We start from the raw sequence: 25,216 nt of genomic DNA, 5'->3' as shown, positions 1-25,216 counted from the left end.
CATGGTTGAGTCTTTGCTTTGAAATGCACTACCCAGCAGAAGGAACCTACAGGAACTGCTGAATTTATCCGGAAATCTTGTGAATCACTACAATTTAACACAAGTGGAGGCCACTTAACTTAGTGTGTGATTTTGAAGGCGATTGGTTACACCTGAGCTAATTTAGGATTGCTGTTACAAGGGGGAGTGGACACTTATCCAACCAAGCAGTTTCAGTTTTTATTTAATTGGCTTGAATTTAATTTTTGTGTGCTGGGGGGATTTTTCCCCTATCTCAGCCAATGGGGGATTCTAAAATTTTAGGGGGGGGGGTGGCAAAAGAAAGGGCACTTTTGCATATAAAAAAAAACTGTTTATATTTTACTGCATCATCATTTACACTGGTGTTGCATTAAAATAAGTTGCTTTCGGGAGACCTAACAGCTGTTCATCCCTGTGATACAGAGCGCTGTGCATTGCTTTTGCCATTGGGTGACATGAAGTTTTTGCTGCAGCAGAAGAAAAAGGTGTTTTTCATTTAAACCAACGCTTCATTTCTTTTTTTTTAAACTTTTTTTTAAAATTATTTACACTCAGCCCTATTTCCGCCTGTTGTCCTTTGTTTTCTTTTATGTAAATGTAACTACTGGATAGTGTGTACTGCATGTAACATATTAAGTGAAAGGCCACAATTTCCTTTCATAGTATGATGGAAGTTGTAACAGGATCAGGCACACTATATGTGTTAGAGATGAGGATATATGTAAAAAAAAAAAACAAACAAAAAAATAATACATTTCCCAAAATCATGTTTGGTCACTGCTATATATGTTGTAAACCTTGATGGCTAAAAAAAAAAAAAAACACACACACTTCACCATTGAACTTCAAAATGAACATGGGGGGAGCTGAGCCTCTAAGCTTTCCAACGATACCGTTCCATTCAGTCTAGTTGCTACAATGACAGAGAATTAACTCAATCGAAACCTAAGCTGTGAACTCTGTGACATGATGAGAGGCTTAACTTCTGTCGATCGTAGTTACCACATAGAGTACCACGTAGAGTACCACATACACACATTGAAATCGTTTTTGGAAAGCCCAGAGTCTGTACTTTTAAACATGAACCAGGTAGGTGGCTTTTACGGTGCCTGAGTAATATGGGCGTAAACCTTATTGCAACGCCCCAAAACCCCGCGGGCAGGTTTTACTTACCCGTCTCAAAATTTCACGATTTCGTTTCCTGGCGAAACAAACCACCTTGTGGATCTATCTGAATTAATATCCGTAGACTTAATATAGGCTTTTTGTTTAAATTTATTTATTTTTTTTTTTTAATCAAGCGCTGGGTACTGGATTATACATTTAATTCCATTTACAGTATACGTTCAAAGAATGTGAGCTGTAAACTGAATAGTTCGTTCTTGTCACAATTGGGTTATTGTGTACTTATTGTGTGCTCTATAATGCTGAATCGATATCCAAGGCAGTAGACCTCCATCTGTGTGAAGCAAGTTGTAAATCACTGCTTTCCAGCATTATTCTTGTTTTGGAGTGAAAAGTTAATAATTTAAAGCTTATTTAAATGTCTTGCCTCATTTTATGTGTCCATTGTAGAAACAAAGCCATAAACTCTATAATAAATTTCAGTCTTATGGTGGTTTGCATGTTAATTGCTTTTAGATGTGCTTGTGTATCTAATCCTCTGTCTTAAATTGGCTTACAAAAACTTATTAGGACACTGTTATCTACAGTAGCTTTGAAAGCTTGTTTTGTAAGAGCTTAGAAACCACCTTGTTGTATTCCTTTTATTATATGTGTTTAATGGTGGAATAGCTTTTGAGGGAGTCTTTATTACACTAATTAACTGCACAGTGCTTCAGCCTGTACAAGGCTGTGGCTTTTGGACTTTAGATCTGAAACCTGTGAGCAGACAGCAATGAATAGTGAGTCCCAATATAATCCTGACCCCCCCCCACCCCCCTCCCTCCCCCCCCCCCCCCCCCCCCCCCCCCCCATGATGGGTCCTTGCACGGATCATTCATTTTCCTGTGTGTGCTGTGGACTCCACTAAATAAGTGGCTTATTGTACAGTATGTGAAATCACCCTCGATACAACTGGAAATCAGTGGATTTCAGATTAACTTAACAGAAGTCTGGGAGCCAGGCAGACCCCCTGAGGGCATCACAAAATTAGTCAGGCAAAATTCATTTTATGGTTTATTAGTAAAGATGTGTGGAGAAATTAAGTAGGGTGATTTTAATTGTCTGAGTGCAGGTTCAGAAGCATTTAAACTAGAAAGGAAGGGGGGGAGAAATCAACAAAAAACAGAAGGGAGACCGCATCAAAACAAGAACAACAACTCAGGTAAGACAGCCATTAAATGTATTTATCTAAATGCTAGAAGTATCAGAAACAAAATTCTAGAACTTGAAGCTACTGCACTAACAGGTAACTATGATGTGATAGGTGTTACAGAAACGATGTTGTCTGAGAGTGATGGGGATGAATATAATATTTGTGGGTATACACTGTATAGGAAAGACAGGCAGGACAGAAGAGGAGGAGGGGTAGCGCTATACATAAGAAACAGTCTTGAAGCCCAGGTGTTAAACCTGGACAAAGAAAATAAAACCAAATCAATATGGGTCAGAATAACGGACAAAAATTCAAAGGGCATAATAATAGGAGCATGCTATAGACCGCCAGATTCAGACGGTGAGCAAAATCATCTGTTATACAATGACATTAGAAATGCGTGTAGCAAAGGAGAAGCCATACTAATGGGGGATTTCAACTTCCCCCAAATAAAATGGGAAAACCCGGTGGGTAGCACGAAGGATGAAATAGAAATGGTGGAAATGACAAATGACTGCTTCCTAACACAATTTGTCAAGGCACCGACTAGAGGGGGGGGCATGCCTTGATTTAGTCTTTTCAAATAACGAAGATAGAGTAACTAAAACAGAGGCCACTGGCAAACTCAGACCACAACATGGTCTCATTTGAAGTGTTTTTTAAATCCCCAAAAGTAATGACTAAAGCTAAGGTTTAAAATTTTAGAAAAGCAAACTATGAAGGTATGAAACAGAGACTAACAGAAGTAAATTGGAGTAAAATAGAGAAAACACCCACAGAAGAAGGATGGTTGTTCTTCAAAAATGTAGTACTAGAGGCGCAAAACAATTACATCCCTAAAGTAGACAAATCTAAATGTAAAACTAAATTGCCAAAATGGTTTAATAGATCAATTTTAAAAAATATTCAGCGAAAAAAGGCACTTTACAGAGCATTAAAAAAGGACCAAAAAGAAAGTATGCAGAAAGAGTACACAGAACTGCAAACGCAAGTCAAAAAGGAAGTTAGAAAGGCCAAGAGAGAAATAGAAATGAACACTGCTAAGGGAGCTAAAACCAATTCCAAAATGTTTTTCCAATATTACAACAGCAAGAGAACATTCAAAGAGGAGATTAAATGTTTAAGAGATACAAATGGCAAAATCGTAGATGAAGAAAAAAAATAGCAAATATATTAAATGATTACTTTTCACAAGTTTTTACAAAGGAAGATACTGACAACATGCCCCACATGTCATCCAGTTCCTATCCAGTTTTAAATAACTTTAGCATAACTGAGGCAGAAGTGTTAAAGGGACTAGGAGCTCTTAAAATAAACAAATCCCCTGGGCTGGATGAGATCCTCCCAGTAGTACTCAAAGAAATGAAAGAAGTAATTTACAAACCGCTAACCAAGATCATGCAGCAGTCTCTTGACACAGGGGTGGTACCGACAGACTGGAAAATTGCAAATGTAATACCGATCCACAAAAAGGGAAACAAAACTGAACCAGGTAACTACAGACCAGTAAGCCTGACTTCTATTATATGCAAACTTATGGAAACTATAATAAGATCCAAAATGGAAAATTACCTATATGGTAACAGGGTCCTGGGAGACAGTCAACATGGTTTTAGGAAAGGGAGATTGTGTCTAACCAACTTGCTTGATTTTTTTGAGGATGCAACATTGACAATGGATAATTGCAAAGCATATGACATGGTTTATTTAGATTTCCAGAAAGCTTTTGACAAAGTCCCGCACAAAAGATTAATTCTCAAACTGAACGCAGTTGGGATTCAAGGAAACACATGTACATGGATTAGGGAGTGGTTAACATGTAGAAAACAGAAAGTACTGATTAGAGGAAAAACCTCAGAATGGAGTGTGGTAACCAGTGGTGTACCACAGGGATCAGTATTAGGTCCTCTGCTAACCCTAATCTTCATTAATGATTTAGATTCTGGTATAGTAAGCAAACTTGTTAAATTTGCTTTTAAACACTGTTGCAGCAGCAAAGGTCATTCAAAATGATCTAGACAAGATTCAGAACTGGGCAGACACATGGCAAATGACATTTAATAGAGAAAAGTGTAAGGTACTGCACGCAGGAAATAAAAATGTATATTATAAATATCATATGGGAGATACTGAAATTGGAGAAGGAATCTATGAAAAAGACCTAGGAGTTTTTGTTGACTCAGAAATGTCTTCATCTAGACAATGTGGGGAAGCTATAAAAATGGCTAACAAGATGCTTGAATACATTGTGAAAAGTGTTAAATTTAAATCAAGGGAAGTAATGTGAAAACTGTACAATGCACTAGTAAGACCTCATCTTGAATATTGTGTGCAGTTCTGGTCACCTCGCTATAAAAAAGATATTGCTGCTCTAGAAAGAGTGCAAAGAAGAGCGACCAGAATTATTCCGGGCTTAAAAGGCATGTCATATGCAGACAGGCTAAAAGAATTGAATCTGTTCAGTTTTGAACAAAGAAGACTACGTGGCGACCTAATTCAAGCATTCAAAATTCTAAAAGGTATTGACAGTGTCGACCCAAGGGACTTTTTCAGCCTGAAAAAAGAAACAAGGACCAGGGGTCACAAATGGAGTTTAGAAAAAGGGGCATTCAGAACAGAAAATAGGAGGCACTTTTTTACACAGAGAATTGTGAGGGTCTGGAATCAACTCCCCAGTAATGTTGTTGAAGCTGACACCCTGGGATCCTTCAAGAAGCTGCTTGATGAGATTTTGGGATCAATAAGCTACTAACAACCAAACGAGCAAGATGGGCCAAATGGCCTCCTCTCGTTTGTAAACTTTCTTATGTTCTTACAGTAAAGTAAAAACAACATAGAGGCAGTTGCTGTTTAGTGTACTTCAGATAAAGTAAAGATGATTGCAAGCGATGCTTTTGAGACATTATACTTTGATTTACTGTATATGTTAACTGCAGCTAATGTTATTTTCTATTTGAATGCCCCAGTTTATTCAAGTTAATGAAACGGTATTATTAAAATACTCTACTGCGCTCTTACTGTATAACTAGGGCACTAGAGTCATGTTGATACAGTAAAATGTGTTTTATGTTGTACTGTCTTTTTGTATTGTAAAATGTAAACATAAAACAAATGGGTCAGGTGTGCTGGCAGTTGTTGCAATTCTGCAGTACAGCAAAAAGCAAAATGCTTATGATGTACAGCCTTAAGGGGGGGGGGGGGGGAATACAATACTATTTACAATATTTGTAATCTTTGTATTTTCCCAAAATGGTTAAAGAATCAAGACTGTGTAGAAGTCATATTACAGGATAAGTAAAAGCAAATGAGGGCATACTCAAGGTTAACTGGACTGTTGTGTTGACATTTGAGTTGAGTTGTTTGTCCTAGAGTGCTCTAGCACTCTTCTGTTTTGAATGGTCTTTTGTCCTAGACCTCCTTACAGTTATTACAGGACTGATTTTTGATTTGAACCTTTATAAAGATGTGATATACTATAACCATGCCATTTTGGCCCTTATGTTTATTGTGTGGAGTGCTTACATACTGTGTACATTTTCGAAAGGTTAGCCCTAGTTGTGTCGTGTTTAGTTTGGCTTTTTTCATCAAATCTTTGTTGGCTGATTCTGATTCTAATGTGGTTGTTTTGTTAGGCTATTGTATATTTAGTGCACACTACTAATTTACTTTTACTGTTAAGAAGCTCTTTGACAAATTCAAAACAATCAATCTGTATCTTAAATAAAATTTTTAAAAAAATGAAAGGGAAGTTGTTGATAATTAAGCTACTGTTTTACAATTGTTTTTATTTTTTTCATTTCCATAGCAATGTTTGCTTTTAAAGTATACTGTAATTAACTTTTCCTTCATTAACGACTGTAAAAAGTCTATTAAAGGCTGCTCATGATGTCGGTCACAATAACTACATGTTAGTACAGTATGATTGTATCAGTACAACACGGCGGTTGTCTGAGTTATGTAAACGGATGGCTTGATAATTACAGGAGATTTTATATATGTTAATCCCATTTATAACTGACATGTTTCTATATCTGTGGTGTTGGAGGTTTGTTAGAGAATGGTCCCAATTCAAATAATAATTACAACCCTTTGTTTTATGCCAAGTGTCTGTTAGTCGTCCCCAAAAAACTGTTGAAGTTTAGTGTGCATGCATTTATGAACCAACAAAATGCTATGATATATACTTACCTGAAAGGGGTTGCAAAATTGGGCTTTTGATTTTCTGATACTGTATTATAAACATATTTACTGTAGTAATATAAAATATGTAGTTTATGAAGCATGTAAGCATATAGTACATTTTGACTTTGGTGCATGCCAGTACTGAATAATTTATAAATTCTGAAACTTAAAATTATAAAGAATGACCTTTGAGTTTCAGATATTGGAGACAGATGTACTGTAACAAATCTCTGTATAACATTGGTAACACTGATTTGTATATCCCTATTTTAAATATTAAGAACTTTTTAGTTATTTCACTTTCATGTCTGCACAAATCATAGGGCTCTAAGTGCAAAATAAGTATAACCGTACCAGCATTTATGTTGCACATCTATATTTAAGTCTTACAATAGACATAATAATAAAAAAAAGTTATGAACATCATTTATTATTCATTTATTTAACATTACGTAATAAAAGAAAATGCAAAATGATATCGCAAAAGTGTACTCGAACCTATAATAGTAGTATATCATGTTAGATTTTGAAATGTCACATTTCTCAATTCTTGTCAGTATATGGAAAGCTACAAAGTGGTTTGCAATTCATTATGTTACCGTAACATTATACAGCAGGTTTCATTTGACTAAAATGGTAATTCTATAGGGTAATGCAAAACGTTTTTCCGTAGCTGTACATTGTTATTATACATTGTATGGTGCCCTCTTGTGGCATTAGGTGGTTTTTGACAGCAGTATTTTTTATTGTTTTTACCAGAGGCTGTGGAACCACAGAACATGTTTTTTTTTTCATTTGTATTTGTTCTTGGTAACCTGTAAAGTTTATATATATATATTATTATATATATATATATATATATATATATATATATTATATATATATATATATATATATATATACACACACACACACACACAATTTAGAAAGTTTTTTTTCTTTTTATTCAATTTTGTAAAATAATGGCCCACAGTGTTACCTATTGGCCCAGCGATATGTACAGAAAGCGAATAGGATTATAAGGTACTGTAATGAGGTATAGTACAAGGACTTTTCATGGTATCAGGCATCAGAAGGGACCTTAGAAAACAGTTTCATGCAATGAGAAAATAGGAAGGGGCTATGGAAGTATTAAACTAAATATAAGGAGATGAAGTGGATATTCTTAGTCACTTCAGGAGGTTTTTTAGTCTCAACAGTTTTGCATGCTAATGTTATTAATTAAAGCCCAGGGCAAATATTGCATCTGTTGAGGAATTTGAAACTGCAACCAAATGCATAAAACCACAACACAGAAATAATATTAATTATATTACACTGCTGCAAATGCTATTACTACTATTTATAATAATATTATTATAATAATAATTTTTAAAAAGTGAACATAAAGGGTATAGAACATATACATATTTGACACTGGCACACAGGCTTTTGACAGAATCTCTAAATCCTGAAGAACGCTCTTCCAGTTACCTATACTGGAAATAAAGATTTTTTTTTTCTAACATAACACTGTCTTTCTATCCCTATTTGGGTTTTAGCAGGGAATATTTCAGGACTTTCATTGCACAGCAGTTTGATCCAGTCCAGGTTTTTCCAGTGCGTCTTTAGTGTAGGTTACCTGTACAAAAAGATATATGATTAAGCTCAGTTGTGTAAATAAGTTCACACTGAAAGGTATAGCCTGGTGACAAATTAAGTATAAATGTCAATGTCAACACTAGGTGGCGATCTTTATCCTTAAAAGAAAGATCTCAATAACATTGCTGTTCATCTTGTACGGGAGACCACAAGAAGAAAATCATCATCTTTTTTTTTTTTAATCGCCCCAATATGTAAGTGTTACCCCATATAAAAAAAAAAGACCTGGTGGTACAGTAGTCTACAGTAGATACACTGTAAGGAGCTCCAAACATTAGTACTGCCTTGCGTAGGGTTTTTCTTATTGTATGAGAGATGTCATTTGTGCAGTTTGGATGAGATCACAGTGAAGCTAAACTTACCATGTATTATCATGGCTTCAACCCAGCTGTAGTTCTTTTAAAATAGGATTGTGTTGCCAGATTTGTTTTTATGTGAAACAAGCAACTATTCCAACACCACAAAAGGAACGTTTTATAAGTCACTTGACTAGTTCAAAGAGGGGCTGTCAAAATTAAATGTACCATGGTTGAAATACAAGGTTTTAGATTCAAATCGGATGTGACATGGCCATACCAACTTGGAGATACCTTTTACTACAGGCTATATTTCAAATGAAGTTCAGAAAAATGAGAACAAAGCAGACATATACTGGATGCATAGTTAGGCAGATTTAAAACTATTTAGGCTACATAACAACAGACTACTATTGATTCCATAGTAAACAATAGCACCTTAAAGAGCCAAACAATACAACAGTTTTATTTTTGTACATATTGGCTCAGTGTCACCACCTCCTTTGTTAAATGCGCTCATATTGTAACCTAGAGAATTACTGCGCAGCAGGCAATCATTGAACCAAGTCTGTCGCCAAACCTGGTGTTCAATCAGACTGAAACATCCAGCTTTGAGAGAGCTTTTGCTCTTTCAAATAGGAAAACCAGTTTTCTCTCCCTTTATTTGCAACAAAAGATGTTGTTCTGCTCATCCTCCTGTAAAAATAGACTTTACGCAGCCAAGAACTGTTGTCTACGGGCATGCTTTTGATCACCCCCAACCCCACCCATTTTGATCTTCCAATTATGTTGCAACATGTTATGCTGACTTTATTTTTTAATATTTGTACCTTTTTGTGAGGTCTGTTTACAGTTGTTATATGGTATTATACAGCTTCAACGTGTGTTTGTTGCAGTACTATGGCTTTTTAAAGGCTTTGCTGTTCCCGATGCCCAGTTTTTCTCAGAGAATACAGTAGACTGTGTCATCCTAGCTGATTTTTAAAAGGTCTACTAACATTGGAGAATCTGGATATTTATACCTCCAGAGTAATTCTATGAGTCAACACGGAAATAAGACAAGTAACACCTGCTCATTTTCAATAAAACTTTGAACCAAATAATTACCCGTGGGGATTGATAGACATTTCAGTAAAGAGTTCAAAGTGCTAGAGTAGATGCAAGATAACTTTACCTACTTGCCAGATTTCCTTTTAATGCAACCCACACTATGTGTGTTGTAACTAACAGTTCTGCATTTAATGCCTTTCACTAAGACCACCTTAAAACTGTTAATTTGCTATAACCCACTCTTTTAAAGTTGCCCAGGTAGGTTGGTCTTTTTTTTTTTTTTAAACTTCACTGGGTAATGTTTTTTCCTTTCTGTTTCTGGTTTATATATTGAAAATATTACTGGGAGAAACCTTATCTGCTCCTACATGGAATTGAGTCAAGACTGATAGTCCTGCCAAGGCTGTACCAGGGCAGTGCCAGCAGTGAGGCTCAAGCAACTTTTTGGTAACAATGCCACAACATCTTGTCCTCTGTTAACTTTGCAGTGCTTAAAGTTAACATCTTTTTAATTTTGTTATCGTTATATTTAAAAAGATGACATACTGTGGCAGAGTGGTTAACAGTGTACAGGTGCAGGTGATCAATAATCAGACAGACAATGATAATCCAGGTGCAACGGTTACTTGCGCTTAATTATTTGTAATCCAATTGCCTGATGGCGTAAAAGCAGTAAATAATAAGCAATGTTAACAGGCAATACAGCGGCGTGTATTGCACTGTTTAAATTCACGGTTAGTTCCCAAATAATAAACAATCCGTTCTTATTCACCCACACGTAACACAGACACAAACACAATTCCACAGTGCATGCTCTAGTGCTTGTTGTGAATATACAGCCCTTGGTGAAACAAAGTGCAGTGATGTTGATCCGGGTTTAGTGCTTGCATTTGGCGACAGCTCCAGGTCGTGTTAGTTGTCTAAATAACAAAGAAAGGTATTTGGTAACAACAAAACAAACATTCACAATTATCACAGCACAGTTCTCCATGTAGTTAACAGTTTTTAACCATTCACAAAGGAACAGATTACATCACTACATCCCCTTAAATACCTTCAACCATGACCCCAAAGTTAACTAGCGCACCCGTTCCTCCATTCCGCAATCCACGGATGCCACACTGCTTCCCATCCGGGTCAATGATTTTGTGTACCGTAGCTCCGTTCCCTTTCTAGATGTCCAACTTCCACCTGACCCTGGGAATGGACTGTCAGGCCATCCAGTCCAGGGTACTCTGTTCCCTTTATACAGCAGCCTTGCAAGTCAAGAGGGAGATCGATCGCCAAGAATCATTCGATCTGTGGAACACATACTCATATTGCACACTAAACTACTTTAGTTAGGTAGTTAAGTGATGGCTAGGGATTGTTATGGCAAGCCAACCATTTCTTTCTCTTTTATGGCTTTGTCAGAGCAAAAATGTAGGTCCTAATACATTACAAAAACAGACCTTGTTGGCTTACCAGTTTACTTACATCCCCTTCCTCTTTGAAGCCATTCCATTACCCTTGGAAGATCAACTAAATGTAAACATTCACAAAAAGCCTTATTTTGTTTTCTTCATTCCTTCCAAATTGTGATTTTTGTTAGTGATTTCTACTGGGAACTTTGGATGAGTTTATATTTTCAACATGGGAGTCACATTCTTAAATATATGAAAATTGTTCTATTTTTTTATTTTTTTATTTAGTGATTGGTGCACGATGCCACACATCAAGTTGCGCAAGTTTGTAAAAGACAAGCAGTGGGAATAGTTGTGACATGTGCTTTATGTAAAGTGCAGAATTTGTACACTTTCATTGCTGCAGTTCTTGGTCATTTGTTCTAATTGTTTTTTGTGGGGATTACTGAAACGGCAGTTATGGACTATGAGCTGTGTGAAGATCCTGAGACAAATTGGGAAAGGCCAGTGCTTTCCTGCCCTTAGTGGTGAGTGATCCCTTGCAGGACCCGCTAGACTGTCCCCGGAGAGGAAATGTGGAATGTTGATCATTAGGCCACTGGGGCTTGCCTTAGAACAGTGGATGTTACAAGCACTCTCTCTATCCCACATGGAAGAGCAATATATCTTTTTTTTAAAAAAACAGCAGAATATATATTTCAATATGTTAAGTGTGTCAGTGTTGAATATTGCTGTAAAACTAAATGAAACTAGGACGAGTAGATACAAGTTTCAGCTCGTACATTCAATTAAAAATAAAGTTGAGTAGATAAATGTTTCGTCTTGTGCTATCATCAGTGTATAATGAAGGCGGCAAAAGCTGAAATGTTTGTTACTTGACTTAGTTTCTTTTAAGTTTTACTAATGTATTGGCTCTTATTTTTCGCAGTCCGTTCCCTATTCATATCTGTTGGTTTTTTTGCTTGTTATAGGACAGCTGGATCTTTGAGCTAATATATATATTATATTATAATATATATATATCTATTAATATACATTATATTTATCATGACCGTGGCTCTATTGAGCTAATTATATAATATATATTAGTATCATTGGCATATCTTAAATTTACACAGGTTTTATCGTGGTTCGTTTGGAAAAAAAAAAAATTTATTATTCTTGTCCCGGTTCACTGCTGCAACTCCCACGCCAACTCGGGAAATGGCGGCAGACACACCAACTCGGGAAATGGCGGCAGACACACGTGTCCTCCGAAACGTGTCCGGTCTTTTTTCACTCTGTAGGTCTACTGCAAAGCCACCAGTCCCATAGTGCCGGAGGACAACACAGATCTGAGTGGCTTCTACAGCAGACCTACAGGCGCCCTATCAGCCACAGGAGGTGCTGGTGCGCGGTGAACCGAGGATTACCCTGCCAACCTGAACCCTCCCCACCCGGGCGACGCTCTGCCAATTGTACGCTGCCCCCTGGGAACTCTCGGCAACGATCGGCGATGGCATCACCTGGGCTCAAACCAGTGATCTCCAGGCTATAGGGCACATCCTGCACTCCACACAGAGCGCCTTTACTGGATGTGCCACTCGGGAGCCCCCGTTTGTTTGTGTTTTAGACTTCTGTTTTGAAAATACATGTATTTCAAACACAAAGCTATACAGATGATACCGTGCTGTATTGTTTTGTCAAGCTAATTTAATGGTCAAGCTGTAAACAGACCATTTCAAAAGGTATTAGGAAACAGTAGTTTATCGATAGAGTTGTATAGTAGTGGAAATATTAGAATTACCGGTTTCTCTGACATCTGCAGCACAGTAGTCTAAGTGATCATTATTTTTAATTGGTTCTCTGTATTTCAGATCTGTATATGATGACCAACCCAACGCACACAAGAGGTTTATGGAGAAACTCGATGCTCGCATCCGTAACCATGACCGGGACATCGAGAAAATGTGCAATTTTCACCATCAGGGTTTCGTGGATGCCATTACTGAACTCTTGAAAGTGAGAGCAGATGCAGAAAAGCTAATGGTAAGAAATCCATGCAATAAATAGGACATCGTAAATAGGATGGATGACACAGTATTTTTCAACTTACTTAATACTGTACTTTGTTGAACACATAAATGCATCCTGTTGAATATGTGTTTGCTCCTGGGTCATTCCCTGGCATTTCCCTGTTCACAACATTGTACTCCTGACCCATTTAACATTCATAGAAAGGAATATGATAGGTAACTCACTAAAACATAAACTATTCAAATATTTTATTCTATGTACATTTCTGTTTATTATGCAGTATAGACACTGGGTTTATTGAATTAGTTATCCTAGTGTAGTCTTTATGTAAAGTTTACTTACTGCTGAAATAAATATACTACAATTCTGAGGTTTTAATGGCACAGCAGTACACTTCTGCAAAATGACAACTACTGCGGAATGATGTAATTGCTGTAGTAGTACTGTATCTGGGGGCTTTATTAAAAAAATATATATATATATATATTTTTTTTCTATGTAAAATTAAATGTAGGTGATCAAATGGATGTTTCAGAACTTCCAGTGGATGTGGAACAGAGGGAAAGCTAGTACCACTGATTTAGTCTTTTGTCTGTTTCTTTTTGTTTGTTTTGATATTGGAAATCAGTGCTTTAATCAAGCATGTTGTTGGTTAGTGTGTGATTGCCTTTGCCGGTCATTGTTAGAATGCTTTAAATGGCTTAAAAACGGAAAGCAGATGATGTGTACTTGCATTCAGAGGTCAATATAGCGCTTTTTGAGGCTTCCCCCCCCCATTGAATTACAAATCTGCAGACTTCAGAGCTAAGCATACCTTTCATGCTGGGGTGGGACTGCATTGTGCCCTGTCTTTCTTCAGCCTCGCCTCTTAATCCTGTTTCTTAATACTCTAAGCAAAGAATACCCTGAGTAGAAGTAGTATCATGTTATACAGGTTTTCTCCCCCCCTCTGAGTGAGTGTCCAATCTACCCTTCAGCTTTGAGTGACCCCTGTTTTAAGGCGTAATGATCCCGGTGAGAAACTGCCTGTATTAGCATTTATATTGGTGAGACTGAAATACACACAAAAGATGCAGATGGAATGCATGTGTCCACTCACAAATATATATATATAGAGGAGGGAGGATATATAGAGAGAGAGAGAGAGAGAGAGAGAGAGGAGAGAGAGAGAGAGAGAGAGAGAGAGAGAGAGAGAGAGAGAGAGAGAGAGGAGAGAGAGAGAGAGAGAGAGAGAGAGAGAGAGAGAGAGAGAGAGAGAGAGAGAGAGAGAGAGAGCATTAGTATGTCTGTCGTGTCTTTTTTTTTTTTTTTAATTTTGTATGGATTATGTAAAAAATACATTTTGTAATTTTGAACCTCAGAAAATTAATATACCAATTTGCCATAGTTCTGGAAGTATAGAACGCAATCCATCATTCTGTGGAAATACCTGGGGAATTTGCAGAAAACAAGGATCATATATACCCTTCGATTCATTTGTTAGTGTTTTTAAAAAACAGTTTTTTAAAGTTCAGGCATATGCCAATTCTCTTTAGTTCCCTTTACACTTCTGAGAGTAGAATATGTGCACTGACTGGTACAAGAGTAGTTCACCCAAGGTTGTAATTAGACGAGCATTATTTAAAGGATATTCAGATAACAAGGACCAGCTACAGCATCAATGAAGTCACTGAGCATCTTTGTTTGAAAATTAATGAGATTTTTAATAAAACAAAATTTGCTTATTATGATGACCTAATAAGTCACTTAATATGTGGGAAAGTCTGAGGTTGAGCTGTGCCTGCACCTGTGGCATTAAAATGCTGCTGTGTTTTGGAGGTTAATTAACCACCCAGTGTTTGTATTCAGCAGAAATGAATGTTTAATTACCAGAAAATGCAATCGGATTTTGTGTTGTACGAAGAATTGTGTATAGAGCTTACTGAGGTTATCAAGAGGGGACCAGTGGTCAATTGGGTCAGTGATTTGAATTGTTTGGCAGACCTGGAGGAACAAGTAAAGTTCAAAAATCCCAAGTAAAATTGAGAAGTTTGTCACAGAATCTGTTAGAAAAAGCTGTGATCAGAAGTTCAAGTTCCCGCTGCAGATTTCATTTGAATTTGCATCTCTTTGTTCTTGACTCCTCATGAAGTATGATCTGATTACAGGGGTGAGCAGTTACAACAGGGACTTATGTGCATTTTTGTCTAACAAAAGTGATATTATTTTTTAAGGTTCAAGTGACCGGTACCAATCGTAGACTCCAGGATGCTGGAAAAGAGGTATAAATTTCTATTTAATAATATTATTATTATTGTTGTTATTATTATTATTATTAATAATAATAATAGTTTTTGTTTAATTTTAAATAAATATATAGGAAATACAAGATTGCTCATTAAAATTGTGGATTAACAGTGTTTGACCTTTTGTTATGTAAGGTGATGGCCCAAACTGAAGAGGTGATCCGATGCAGGGTCCAGCAGAGAAATATTGCAACCACTGTTGAAAAACTTCAGTTATGTATTCCTGGTGAGAGACATAAAAAAGAAAAAAAAAATTATAGTAATAATAATTAAAACTCACTGTACACTTTAGTTAAATATAAACTTGCAATTTTTGACTTAAGAAAATATGTAAAGTTTTGAGTCTGACGGAGACAAATACAAGCATAATAGTTTAATAGGAAAAAATAAACATGCATTACAACTTGCCCAACGAATTGTCGATCAAAAAAAGATTTTAAATGCTGTTTTTAACTTTGATTTAAAAAAAAAAAAAAAAAAAAAAAAAGTTACTGAAAATGTTTGGTATTCTAACAAACAACTAGACCTCTAATAACAGATCCAATCTTCTTCTTTTTAAAACAATAAAGAAGAAGAATTTAGAAAAATACAGGTATTTGGTGTTTTCATATTGGCATAAATTATTACATTATTATTAGTACAATACAGAGAGCTACAAGTGTATTTGTTAATTTCAACTTCTGGAAGCTACTTTAAAGATAGTCTTGAAATATTTAGGCTGCAGTTTCAAGTTCCCAAATATTTGTATATATAACACATTCAGAACCGCATTTATGTGACCTGTGATGACTACACATTTCAATATGAAAACACCCTACCAGCCCCATCTCCCCTCTCTCATACATGTACATTTATATAATGAGTCATTAATCTGCGTGTTTGCGTAAATAGATATTTTGACGTAAATGTGGGATATGATAGTTTGTGTTAATAAAATTCACTCCTGTTGAAAAATACACTGCTGAATGACTTTAAATCTATTACATCCGTTGCTATATGTCTTGTATGTTCAATGTGTTACTGTACATGCTACATCTGTACAAAAAATGAATGGTTTAAGGCTGTATTTGATGAGTATCTAATTGGAAATGCTGTAGTCTTTTAGCCATGTTAACAGCAAATGTGTGTTTTTTCTTTCTTCTGTGCAGTTCTAGAAATGTACAGCAAGCTGAAAGAACAGTTGGATTCCAAAAGGTGAGACACCTTTACCACTTCAGAATTGTTGTATTATTAAGTAACCTCTTAGTTATATAATAAAGTGAGCAGATATTTTAGACAATTTAAACAACATATGTATAAGTAACACAGTTATTTGTTTTCTTTTGTTAATATAAAATTTGTACAAGATTTCATGAAAATGAAATGACAAAAACAAAGAAAATAGGTGGCTTTTAGGTGGCTTTCTGAAATAATATAAAAAAAGACTAAAGCTAGAATGAGGAAATAATTATCCCTTCCTAGTTCATTAATATCTGCTTAATCAATCATTACACATTATAAACAGATTTACCACTCAAACAGCAAGACAACTGACCTTTGTATGCCCCCCTTCACGGTACTGCGGTACACCTGAGGGCTGTCACAGGCTTCAACCAAGTTGAGGCAATTAGTGTAATGCATTTCTTCATTATTCTGTGTCGCTGCTGTGCACTAATGACTGTCCCTGGACATTGTCTATTTAAGACCTGCTTGTTGGACATTTTGCGATTTAATATTTTCTAACGTGTTTGACAAGTGCAGTGCATTTAAAAGAAAACTGAATAAGCCTAAAGAAAATTCTTAATCCAGTAGACAGCGTTTAGAGAGTCTTCACAATGATGAAGGCAGGTGGCTGAGTAAAGTTGCGGATGCGTTTTTAGGGTGTGTTTTTAAAATGTGTTACTGTATGTGTGTTAAAAGTACCACAGCGCCTTTGTGAATATTATAACATCGATTGGACTGAAGTTTAAAACAAAATGATTTATACATTTTTTTTTTTTTTTTAAATGTATTAATATTTTTTGATACAGTAATTTATAATTATGGCAACAAACATGGACGTAATCATTTTTGCCCACGATTAAATTTCAATATGTTTGTTTGACTATTTGAATGTTTGCCCCAGAACATTTTAAGTAAAATTTAAATTCTGTACATTTCAGTATGTTGACCAGGGTTGCGTTCAATAGGCAGCGCGCTCCAGAGTGTTACGTGGCGCTTTCCACTGAACGACCTGCACGCAGAGAGTGCTTCGTAACATTAGCTAACATTCTGAGGAGCTTTCTCGGTGGGCGTGGCAATACCAGTGCGGCTGCTGTAGTGTAATTTCCCATATATTATCATATAAAAAAAACATATTTAAAAAAAAAAAAAAAAAAAATCTGATAGTTTATTTAAATTAACAGCGTAATTATTTGACTATTTTCCTTGAATCTGCAGCACTGCATGCAGCATTCAAAACGCTCAGCTTGTTATTGCTAGCTCAGTCGTCTTCACATTAAGGAATATTTTCATAACTGCATTTAAAAAGAAAAATAATGGACAAATAGCGGTATGTTAAAGGTGAACTATATGTAGCGCTGTTGTTTTTTTTTTTTTTTTTTCATTTGCTATTTATGTAAGATTATTAGGCTTCACAGCGTATCTTGGCTGGAAAAGCACAGCAGTATAATAATAATAATAATAAATCTTTATATAACGCCTTTAATAGTGGACCACCATCACAAAGTGTTTTAGGGTGTGTGAACTATGTGTAAGTTGCAGAGTCACTTACAGCATCTCACCCGAAAGACGGAGCACAAGGAGGTTAAGTGATTTACTCAGAGTCACACAATGAGTCAGTGGCTGAGCTGGGATTTGAATTGGGGACCTCCTGGTTACAAGCCTGTTTTTTTTAACCAGTAGACCACACACTGAAAACTTTAAACCCTTTTTTTCATGGCAGAAAGGGGATGTTAGAATAACAGAACTTTACTAAAATTAGGTACTTTTGCAGTCTTACATTTCTATCTAACCAAGAGCAAATTAAATACAAAATGATATATGTACTACAAGACTTCAATCATATTGGAGAGAAAAAACAAAACAAATAGTAGTACCTCAATTGTAAGACTTTGCAGAGGAACAGAAAAGGCAGGTGCAGGAGCTCATGGAAATACTTGAGGGTGCAAACAAAGAAATGAACGGCTAGAATCATTCACAGATGTAATCAAAAAATTGTTGAAAATTAAATTTTTTATTTGATGTATAAAAATGTTACTGGGTTGAGTAATTGTTGAAAAAAATAATTGTTCTATTTTTAAGACAGTTTTTTAAATTTGATTTTGCTGTACAACAATACTTACATATAATATCTTAACTGCACTGTAGCCACCTGTAAATAAAACATGCAATATTCAACAATCACAGTACTGAGGAACAATGCTCTCAACATAGTTTTCAATCCATACAGGACTGCATGTATTTGAATTCACTGTCGCTAAAGACCTGGTGTTGGCTATAGAGGCATTTAAACAGTAGATTTTCTGCACAATCTTCCATAAATTCGTCCAAAAACAGTGCTAGTGCTGTGTTTCCGCCATCTTGAAAGTTCTTTCTTTGTAACACACTGTTCAGTAAGAGCTATCTTGCTACGTAGTACCACAGCTCTGCTTATTGTATGCAGCTTGTTCGATTAAAACAGTTAGCAGTTTTACACAGGGAACTTATAATAACAGACTAAATCACTCCACGTTAATGGTTTTCATGATTAGGCAGTATATAGATTGACTTCATACCCAGTCATTTATAAGATTGTTATGTAAAACTGCACATGGATTGAGTAACCTTTCATTCTTTGGTTTACATTTTTATATGTCAGAAAAATAACATAAAAACATAGATTAAAACTTAACCAGTGAACTAACTGCATATCTAGTAGAGAATTGTTTATTATTACTGCTTTTGTCTGATTAGACACCACACCACAGACAACAACAACAACTTAAGTAGAAATGTAAACTACTCCTGGGTCTCCTACATTGTCCTACTCCACTGATTTGCGCAGCAGAACTGTCTGCTGTTGGTATGTGCATAGCAAGCCTCTGCCACTCCTGTGTACATTATAACCCCGCACATTGTGGAGGTGTAGATAACTGTCAACTTTTTTTTTCTTTTTTTCTTTCCATAAACCCAGGTGTTGTAGTATTTGTGCACTTTGTGGTCAAAAGTTTTTGTTTTTTTTTAGTTGTTGTAGCTGTAATTCAGTAACCTGTATAACTTAACTTCAAAACCTGGAAATATTCAGTAATGAATGATAAAAATATAGACCACTTTGATCTGGAATTCAGAAATACGAGACAGCATCCCCCTGTAAAATAAGTTACGTAGTGTTTCTTTCTTGTCAATGGTCTTACACAAGTATACCTGTATAGTAAACCACATAGGCTGTAAATATACGTGGGTAGCTGCATGTGCTTCTTCAGATCTTTTATCTCGGTTTTCCAGTACTTTATCCCTTCTGCTTCACAGTGCTTGCATGTGGGAATTGTGTGCTTTCAGGCATCTGAATATCAGCACCTTTATCAGAAGCTAGTTAGTTGAACAGGATCTGGGATCATTTCCTGTTACCCCGCTTAACTAATAACAAGCACACAAGGAACGTAAGCACCTGTTCCCACATGCTACAGCTTAGACGGTTTGGCTTCTGGTTGTTAGCCCTTGATATTTATTCATTTCAATATTTTCAATATATTTGAGTTTTTTTTTTTTTTTTTTTTAAAAACATCCTACCTGTTCTGTTGCCCAAAAAATACTCCAGTACCTACTGCAGGTATGGATTGTGTGCTTTAAGATCTATCCTGAGAGGTCAGACCTGAGTTTTATTAACCTATATTGGAGTTTCTAAATGTCCATGAATAAAATTCATTTATTATAGTTTTACATATACAGTGTTTAAGTCAAATGTCCACATCTTTTTGTAAACCCATTGCTGCAAGTCGCAGCAGAGACACACCTATTTATTCACTGAGTGGAACTGATATAAAGATCTCCTGGAAATGCTTGTATCTTTTAAATATATACTCAAGTTCCATACAGTTTTGTGTTTACAGCCGTGGCGAGGGATATATGTGTTTCTATAGCTATAGTTAGAATTACTGTTGCAAAGCTCCTGCAGGGTCATTGTTACCACTGTAAATTCTACATATACTGGCATGTTGGCTTGGTGTGTTTTGAAACAAATAAACAGGAGAAATAAGCTGCCCTGTGCAAAAAATATAAACAATGAAAATAAAAAAGGCACACTGTTTGCAGTACTCCTGACAAATCTGATATGTTTTTATTCAGAACATTGCTTATCTTTTTATAGTGCTAATTAGGTCACCAGTCATGTCTTGTTGTTGTTTTTCTCTGTCTTCTGAATTTAATACATAATACTCCTCTGAATAAAATATTTGAACTTCAGCACTCTGGTGATTTTTTGTAATTGTATTTTGACTTCAAACACTTCATGCACTTAAGTTTATGGATTTGTATTTGTTAACAATCTCTATTACAAGCAGCCTTTTTATTGGAGTAATCCGATTTACATGGAATTCAAAAGTGAAAGAAAACATATTGATTATGGCATAAAATTGTATGCAAAAATTATGCAGACCTGCGGCTGACCTTCAAATTCAAAAGGCCCCAGTGTTTTATCAGAACAGATGTTAAAAGGGCAAGGTCTTGAGCTGCAGATATGTATAATTAGTACAGGGCTTCAGAATGGATTTGAGCTGGATTATATTAATGCTGATCTCAGAAACACCAGTCAGAACCCTCCAGATGAACAAACTCTGCTCTGATAAGCTGATCTGTATAATTTGAATAAAACCTTTCATATGATTTTGATGCTATTATGGGTTTATCCCCCATGAAGCTTTATCACTTTGGGCATTGCTCTTTTGTGCAGTGAGATAAGGGCATAACCTATCTGTAGAAACATGCTGCACTGGCATTATATATTTAAAAAAAAAACTATTGAGTGAATTACATTTAATGCCGACAGGGATGAAAGGTCTTTTAATTTGCTTTTGAATCTTCTTATGCTCATGCATTTGAGTTCTTTGGGTTATGCAGTTGCAGAGATTTGTGCATTCCTTTAAAAAACTGAGTAGCCATGCAACCTTAATCCTGTTGTCTGGGAAGCCATGTAATGATGTAAAATGTTTAGTAGCTCCCAACACCTCCCGGTATCTCCACAAAGTTTTCTGAAATGCATAGTTAAAAGGCTATTCCATACTGCACACAAAATATACCAGTGGCTTAAGTGTGCTTGTATTTCTATGCAAAAAAAATAAAAAATACATTGCGAATACTTTGTGTGCTATTGTAATGGTCTGGCGCATAATAAAAATGATCTGACAGAAGCAAGCCATTTTGTTTGTTATTAATTCCTAAAATGTTTTCAATAAGTATTACCTGCTCTTCTAACTATATACCGTAAAACTCAAATTAAATGCCTTTGCCGTTTGTTTAGAGCATTTGCCAACAGAGCCAACGATTTATTTGAGACCGAAGTTTATATTAGATCACTAGCTTCACATGCTTCATGCGGTCATTGAGAACCTTGTAGCAACACAACCTTGTAGCAACATCGTAACTCGATTTAAACATTCCAGCAACTTTGTTAAAAGGTTGTGTGTCAGTGGGAACTAAGTAACAGTTTTGTTTTATAAGAAAATTACATTATATTGTGCACCCCCAAGTATAAAGCAAAATATTGTTACGTTCTTTTTATATGCACTGGTTAACAAGGATACGGTATGCAAAACACTGGAAAATGAACAAGCAGAAGTACAAATTTGTATTTAAAAACGGAATTGGAGCTACCGTTGTTGTTGTTAATAATACATATTTCTAAAAAAAGATTAATGAACAATAAAAGCAATTTGTAATTCTCACCAATAACTGATTGATTGTTTAATCTCAAACTTGTACATTGCTAATACAACAAAACACATTAAAATACACCAAGAGGTTTAGCCTAATTTCAGCACGCTTAAAATTATCAAAACTTTCATTAACATAAAACTATGGATTACATGTAGGCCTACCTTAAATTAAGTTTATTATTATTATTATTATTATTATGTATTAATCCTGAGAGTCACTTATTAGCAGTTCATTACGCTCAAGCTCCTCCATCTTCCTCAGCATCAATGGCAATGACAGAGACTTGGCGTTTAATAGAGACTCGCCGTTTATTTACAATATTTGCCAGCAGACCCGGTGCATATTGGAGACAGGCGATTATTTTAAGGTTTATGGAAATCTGTTATTTAAATTCTTACCTGATTAATATCTTACTATTTTTGATCTGTCATCTTATTCTTGTCTATTGTTGTTTTAGATTATTATTTATCAGACTTAGTAAGCTAATGTCCCTTTTAAAGTTCTGATCTGAATCGGTGGTTGAAAAGAACACATCTGAATTTCTGAAGTGGTTTGAAAACTTGCTATTATTGGTTTGCAACTGTAATTTCTGTCCCCTCTGCAACTGTAGTTTTGTATAGAGACATTTTCCTTTCGTAATTCGGTTATAGAGGGGGGCAGAAATTAAAATTGCAGTTGTACAACCATAGTGGTAAGTTCTGAATCCATATCGCTTCAGATATTCTGCTTTTTTAGAGACTGGAAAAAGATATTAGTTAGTAAGTGTTAGGAAATGATTTTATCATAAGTAAACTGGGGAATACACTTCAAAATGTTCAGCAGAAAAAATGATAATTTCTCTTTTCAAAATTCTGTGTCCAGATCATGCGTCTCTTCTGATACAGTGCTGGTGCTTGGATTATATGAACAAAAAAACGAGTATTGTTGCAGGAGGCAACCTGATCTAAATTCACCGCAATGTTTATGAAAGAAAATCTCTTCCTCCCGGTGAACACGCCAGATTATAAATTGAGAAATGTATCCTGCAGGTGACTTATGACCTGTGATGAATAAAAAATATCAAAACAAATGATATGATGTTGTAAAATATATTGCTGCAATGTAGACAATACAGCAAAGATAAGTGATTCTTGTAAACACTGCATTAAGTGAAAAGGTACTATAAGACAGGTCAACTGTACATATTAACATATAACATTTATTATTGTTCTAAATGTATATAATATCTTTACACACTACATAGCAGACATTATATATTGTTTATTATAGTTTAAAAATGCATTTGTTTCAGATACTATGCTGCTTTGAAAACGATGGAACAGCTTGAAAATATCTATATTCCTCGAGTTAGCAAATACCGGTTCTGTCAGATTATGGCTGAAACTCTTCCCAAACTGCGGGAGGAAATCAAAGAAATATCCATGTCTGACCTGAAAGATTTCCTGGAAAGTATCCGGAAGCACTCTGATAAGATAGGTGAAACGGCAATGAAGCAGGTGAGATCGCACTCCAGGGCAAAATCTTAACTTTTCTTTCTTGTGACTTTAATGTGCTGGTTCACTAGCAGCATAATAACAGTTAGGATATTATTTGCACACAAATCCTTTGAAGCGTTCCGGTGACTTGATAAACCACAAGAGCAAAACCTGAGTCACTACAACCCCACGAGGGCCTTATCCAAAATAGGTGTCTGTCACTTGCATTAATTGATTCCTTTCTGTTTGTTGTTTGGATCTGATTAAAATAAATCATGAATGACAATGGCACTATTGGTATGCATGATAGTTTTAATTAGTTCCACAGTTCCAAAGAGCAAACCAAATAATTCCATTACAGAGTGTTGAGGACAGACCTTTATTTTGGATCAGGTCCATGATGAAATAACAACTGTTATGTTTTGGTGTGCGTTATTTGTAATTCATAATGCTGTAAACCATTTAAACCTTTTGTGTAAAGGGTTATTTATCGTTTAAACTATCATGTACATTTTTAATAATCGTTACTTTTCACAGAGTATTCAGAGATAGCATTTTCAGTTGAGTGACTCAAGACAACTTCAGGTTTTTATTTCAGTATAAACAGAAATTTAGATCAATTTTTTTCAGGTTTTGTTACGGAGAAAGAAATATTTTCTTTCTGGATATGACAATTCTATTCTGCTTTTCAGGGATAATTCTTATTAGAACTTTCGTGAATGTGTGTGTTTATTTATTTATTTTATTTATCAATTAATTATTGAATACAAGCTTTTATTTTATATATATATATAATATATATATTGACCCACAATTGTACTAGGCACAGCAGCATAGAACATTTAACAGTGCTGTACAGAAGCAAGCCAACGTGGGCTATGGGAAGCCTCTCTACATGCTGAATGGCAAAGCATCCAGTCCAGAGAGTGGAGTAGAATCAGAAGTGGGAGTAGATGAAGAGGAAGAACATGATGATGAGGTTAACTTTTTTTTTGGTTGATTTTAAATCAGTATCGTTAATTACATTTGAGGTCCTAGTGCTGTACATCGTTTTTTTTTTTTTTTTTTTTTAAAACATAAAGCATCAAGATGTGTTTGAGATTTTATTTGAATCCATTCACCAGGAATATTACCCCATGTGCAATTAATTTAAAGCATACAAACTAAAGCTGCAACACTTTTACACTTACATATTATTTGGTATATAGCATTAGTTTCAGCTGACACAAGCTTCCTCCACCTTGAAACTTGCCACAAAGCCAATTTTTTTATGGCACACATCTAATCGGATGATGTTTAATAATAAATCTTGTAAAATATATACAAACAATTTTTTCCTGTTTTAAGAGCAGTTATTTTAATGAAAACCAAATACCTAGGTAAACAATGACTGCTGTCAATTGGCGAACTATATACTGCACAACTAAATGAAAGGAATATTGCATCATTGTTTTGCAGGTGTTGACTGCCCAAGATCTGGTTGATTTCTCACCTGTATTTAGATGTCTTCATATTTATACAGTTTTGGTAAGTTTATTATTTGTACTGTGTATGTTGCTTTAAACGTGCTGCTACATATGAATTTCAGTTGCTTAATATTGTATTGATTGTAGGCTAAGCAGTTAAAACTGTAGTATGT

The 25,216-nt window shown here is 35.5% G+C and overlaps 1 protein-coding gene across 2 annotated transcripts in view; it reads left to right on the top strand.

Annotated features, from left to right (window-relative positions):
* LOC121325733 (exocyst complex component 6) overlaps positions 1 to 25,216 on the top strand; it is a 92,237-nt gene that overhangs the window by 20,751 nt on the left and 46,270 nt on the right. For both annotated transcript variants that reach the window (XM_041268644.1, XM_041268643.1), the window contains exons 2-8: positions 12,767 to 12,938; positions 15,140 to 15,187; positions 15,347 to 15,437; positions 16,360 to 16,405; positions 23,394 to 23,598; positions 24,401 to 24,556; positions 25,036 to 25,104. In XM_041268644.1, coding sequence (XP_041124578.1) covers positions 12,767 to 12,938; positions 15,140 to 15,187; positions 15,347 to 15,437; positions 16,360 to 16,405; positions 23,394 to 23,598; positions 24,401 to 24,556; positions 25,036 to 25,104 — 787 coding nt within the window. The remainder of the gene's footprint in view (positions 1 to 12,766; positions 12,939 to 15,139; positions 15,188 to 15,346; positions 15,438 to 16,359; positions 16,406 to 23,393; positions 23,599 to 24,400; positions 24,557 to 25,035; positions 25,105 to 25,216) is intronic.

The sequence above is a fragment of the Polyodon spathula genome, chromosome 13 (assembly GCF_017654505.1).
Source record: "Polyodon spathula isolate WHYD16114869_AA chromosome 13, ASM1765450v1, whole genome shotgun sequence".
In the NCBI taxonomy this organism is placed as follows: Eukaryota; Metazoa; Chordata; class Actinopteri; order Acipenseriformes; family Polyodontidae; genus Polyodon; species Polyodon spathula.
The sequence above is the reverse complement of the archived record's forward strand: the minus strand, read 5'-3'. Positions and strand labels throughout refer to the sequence as shown.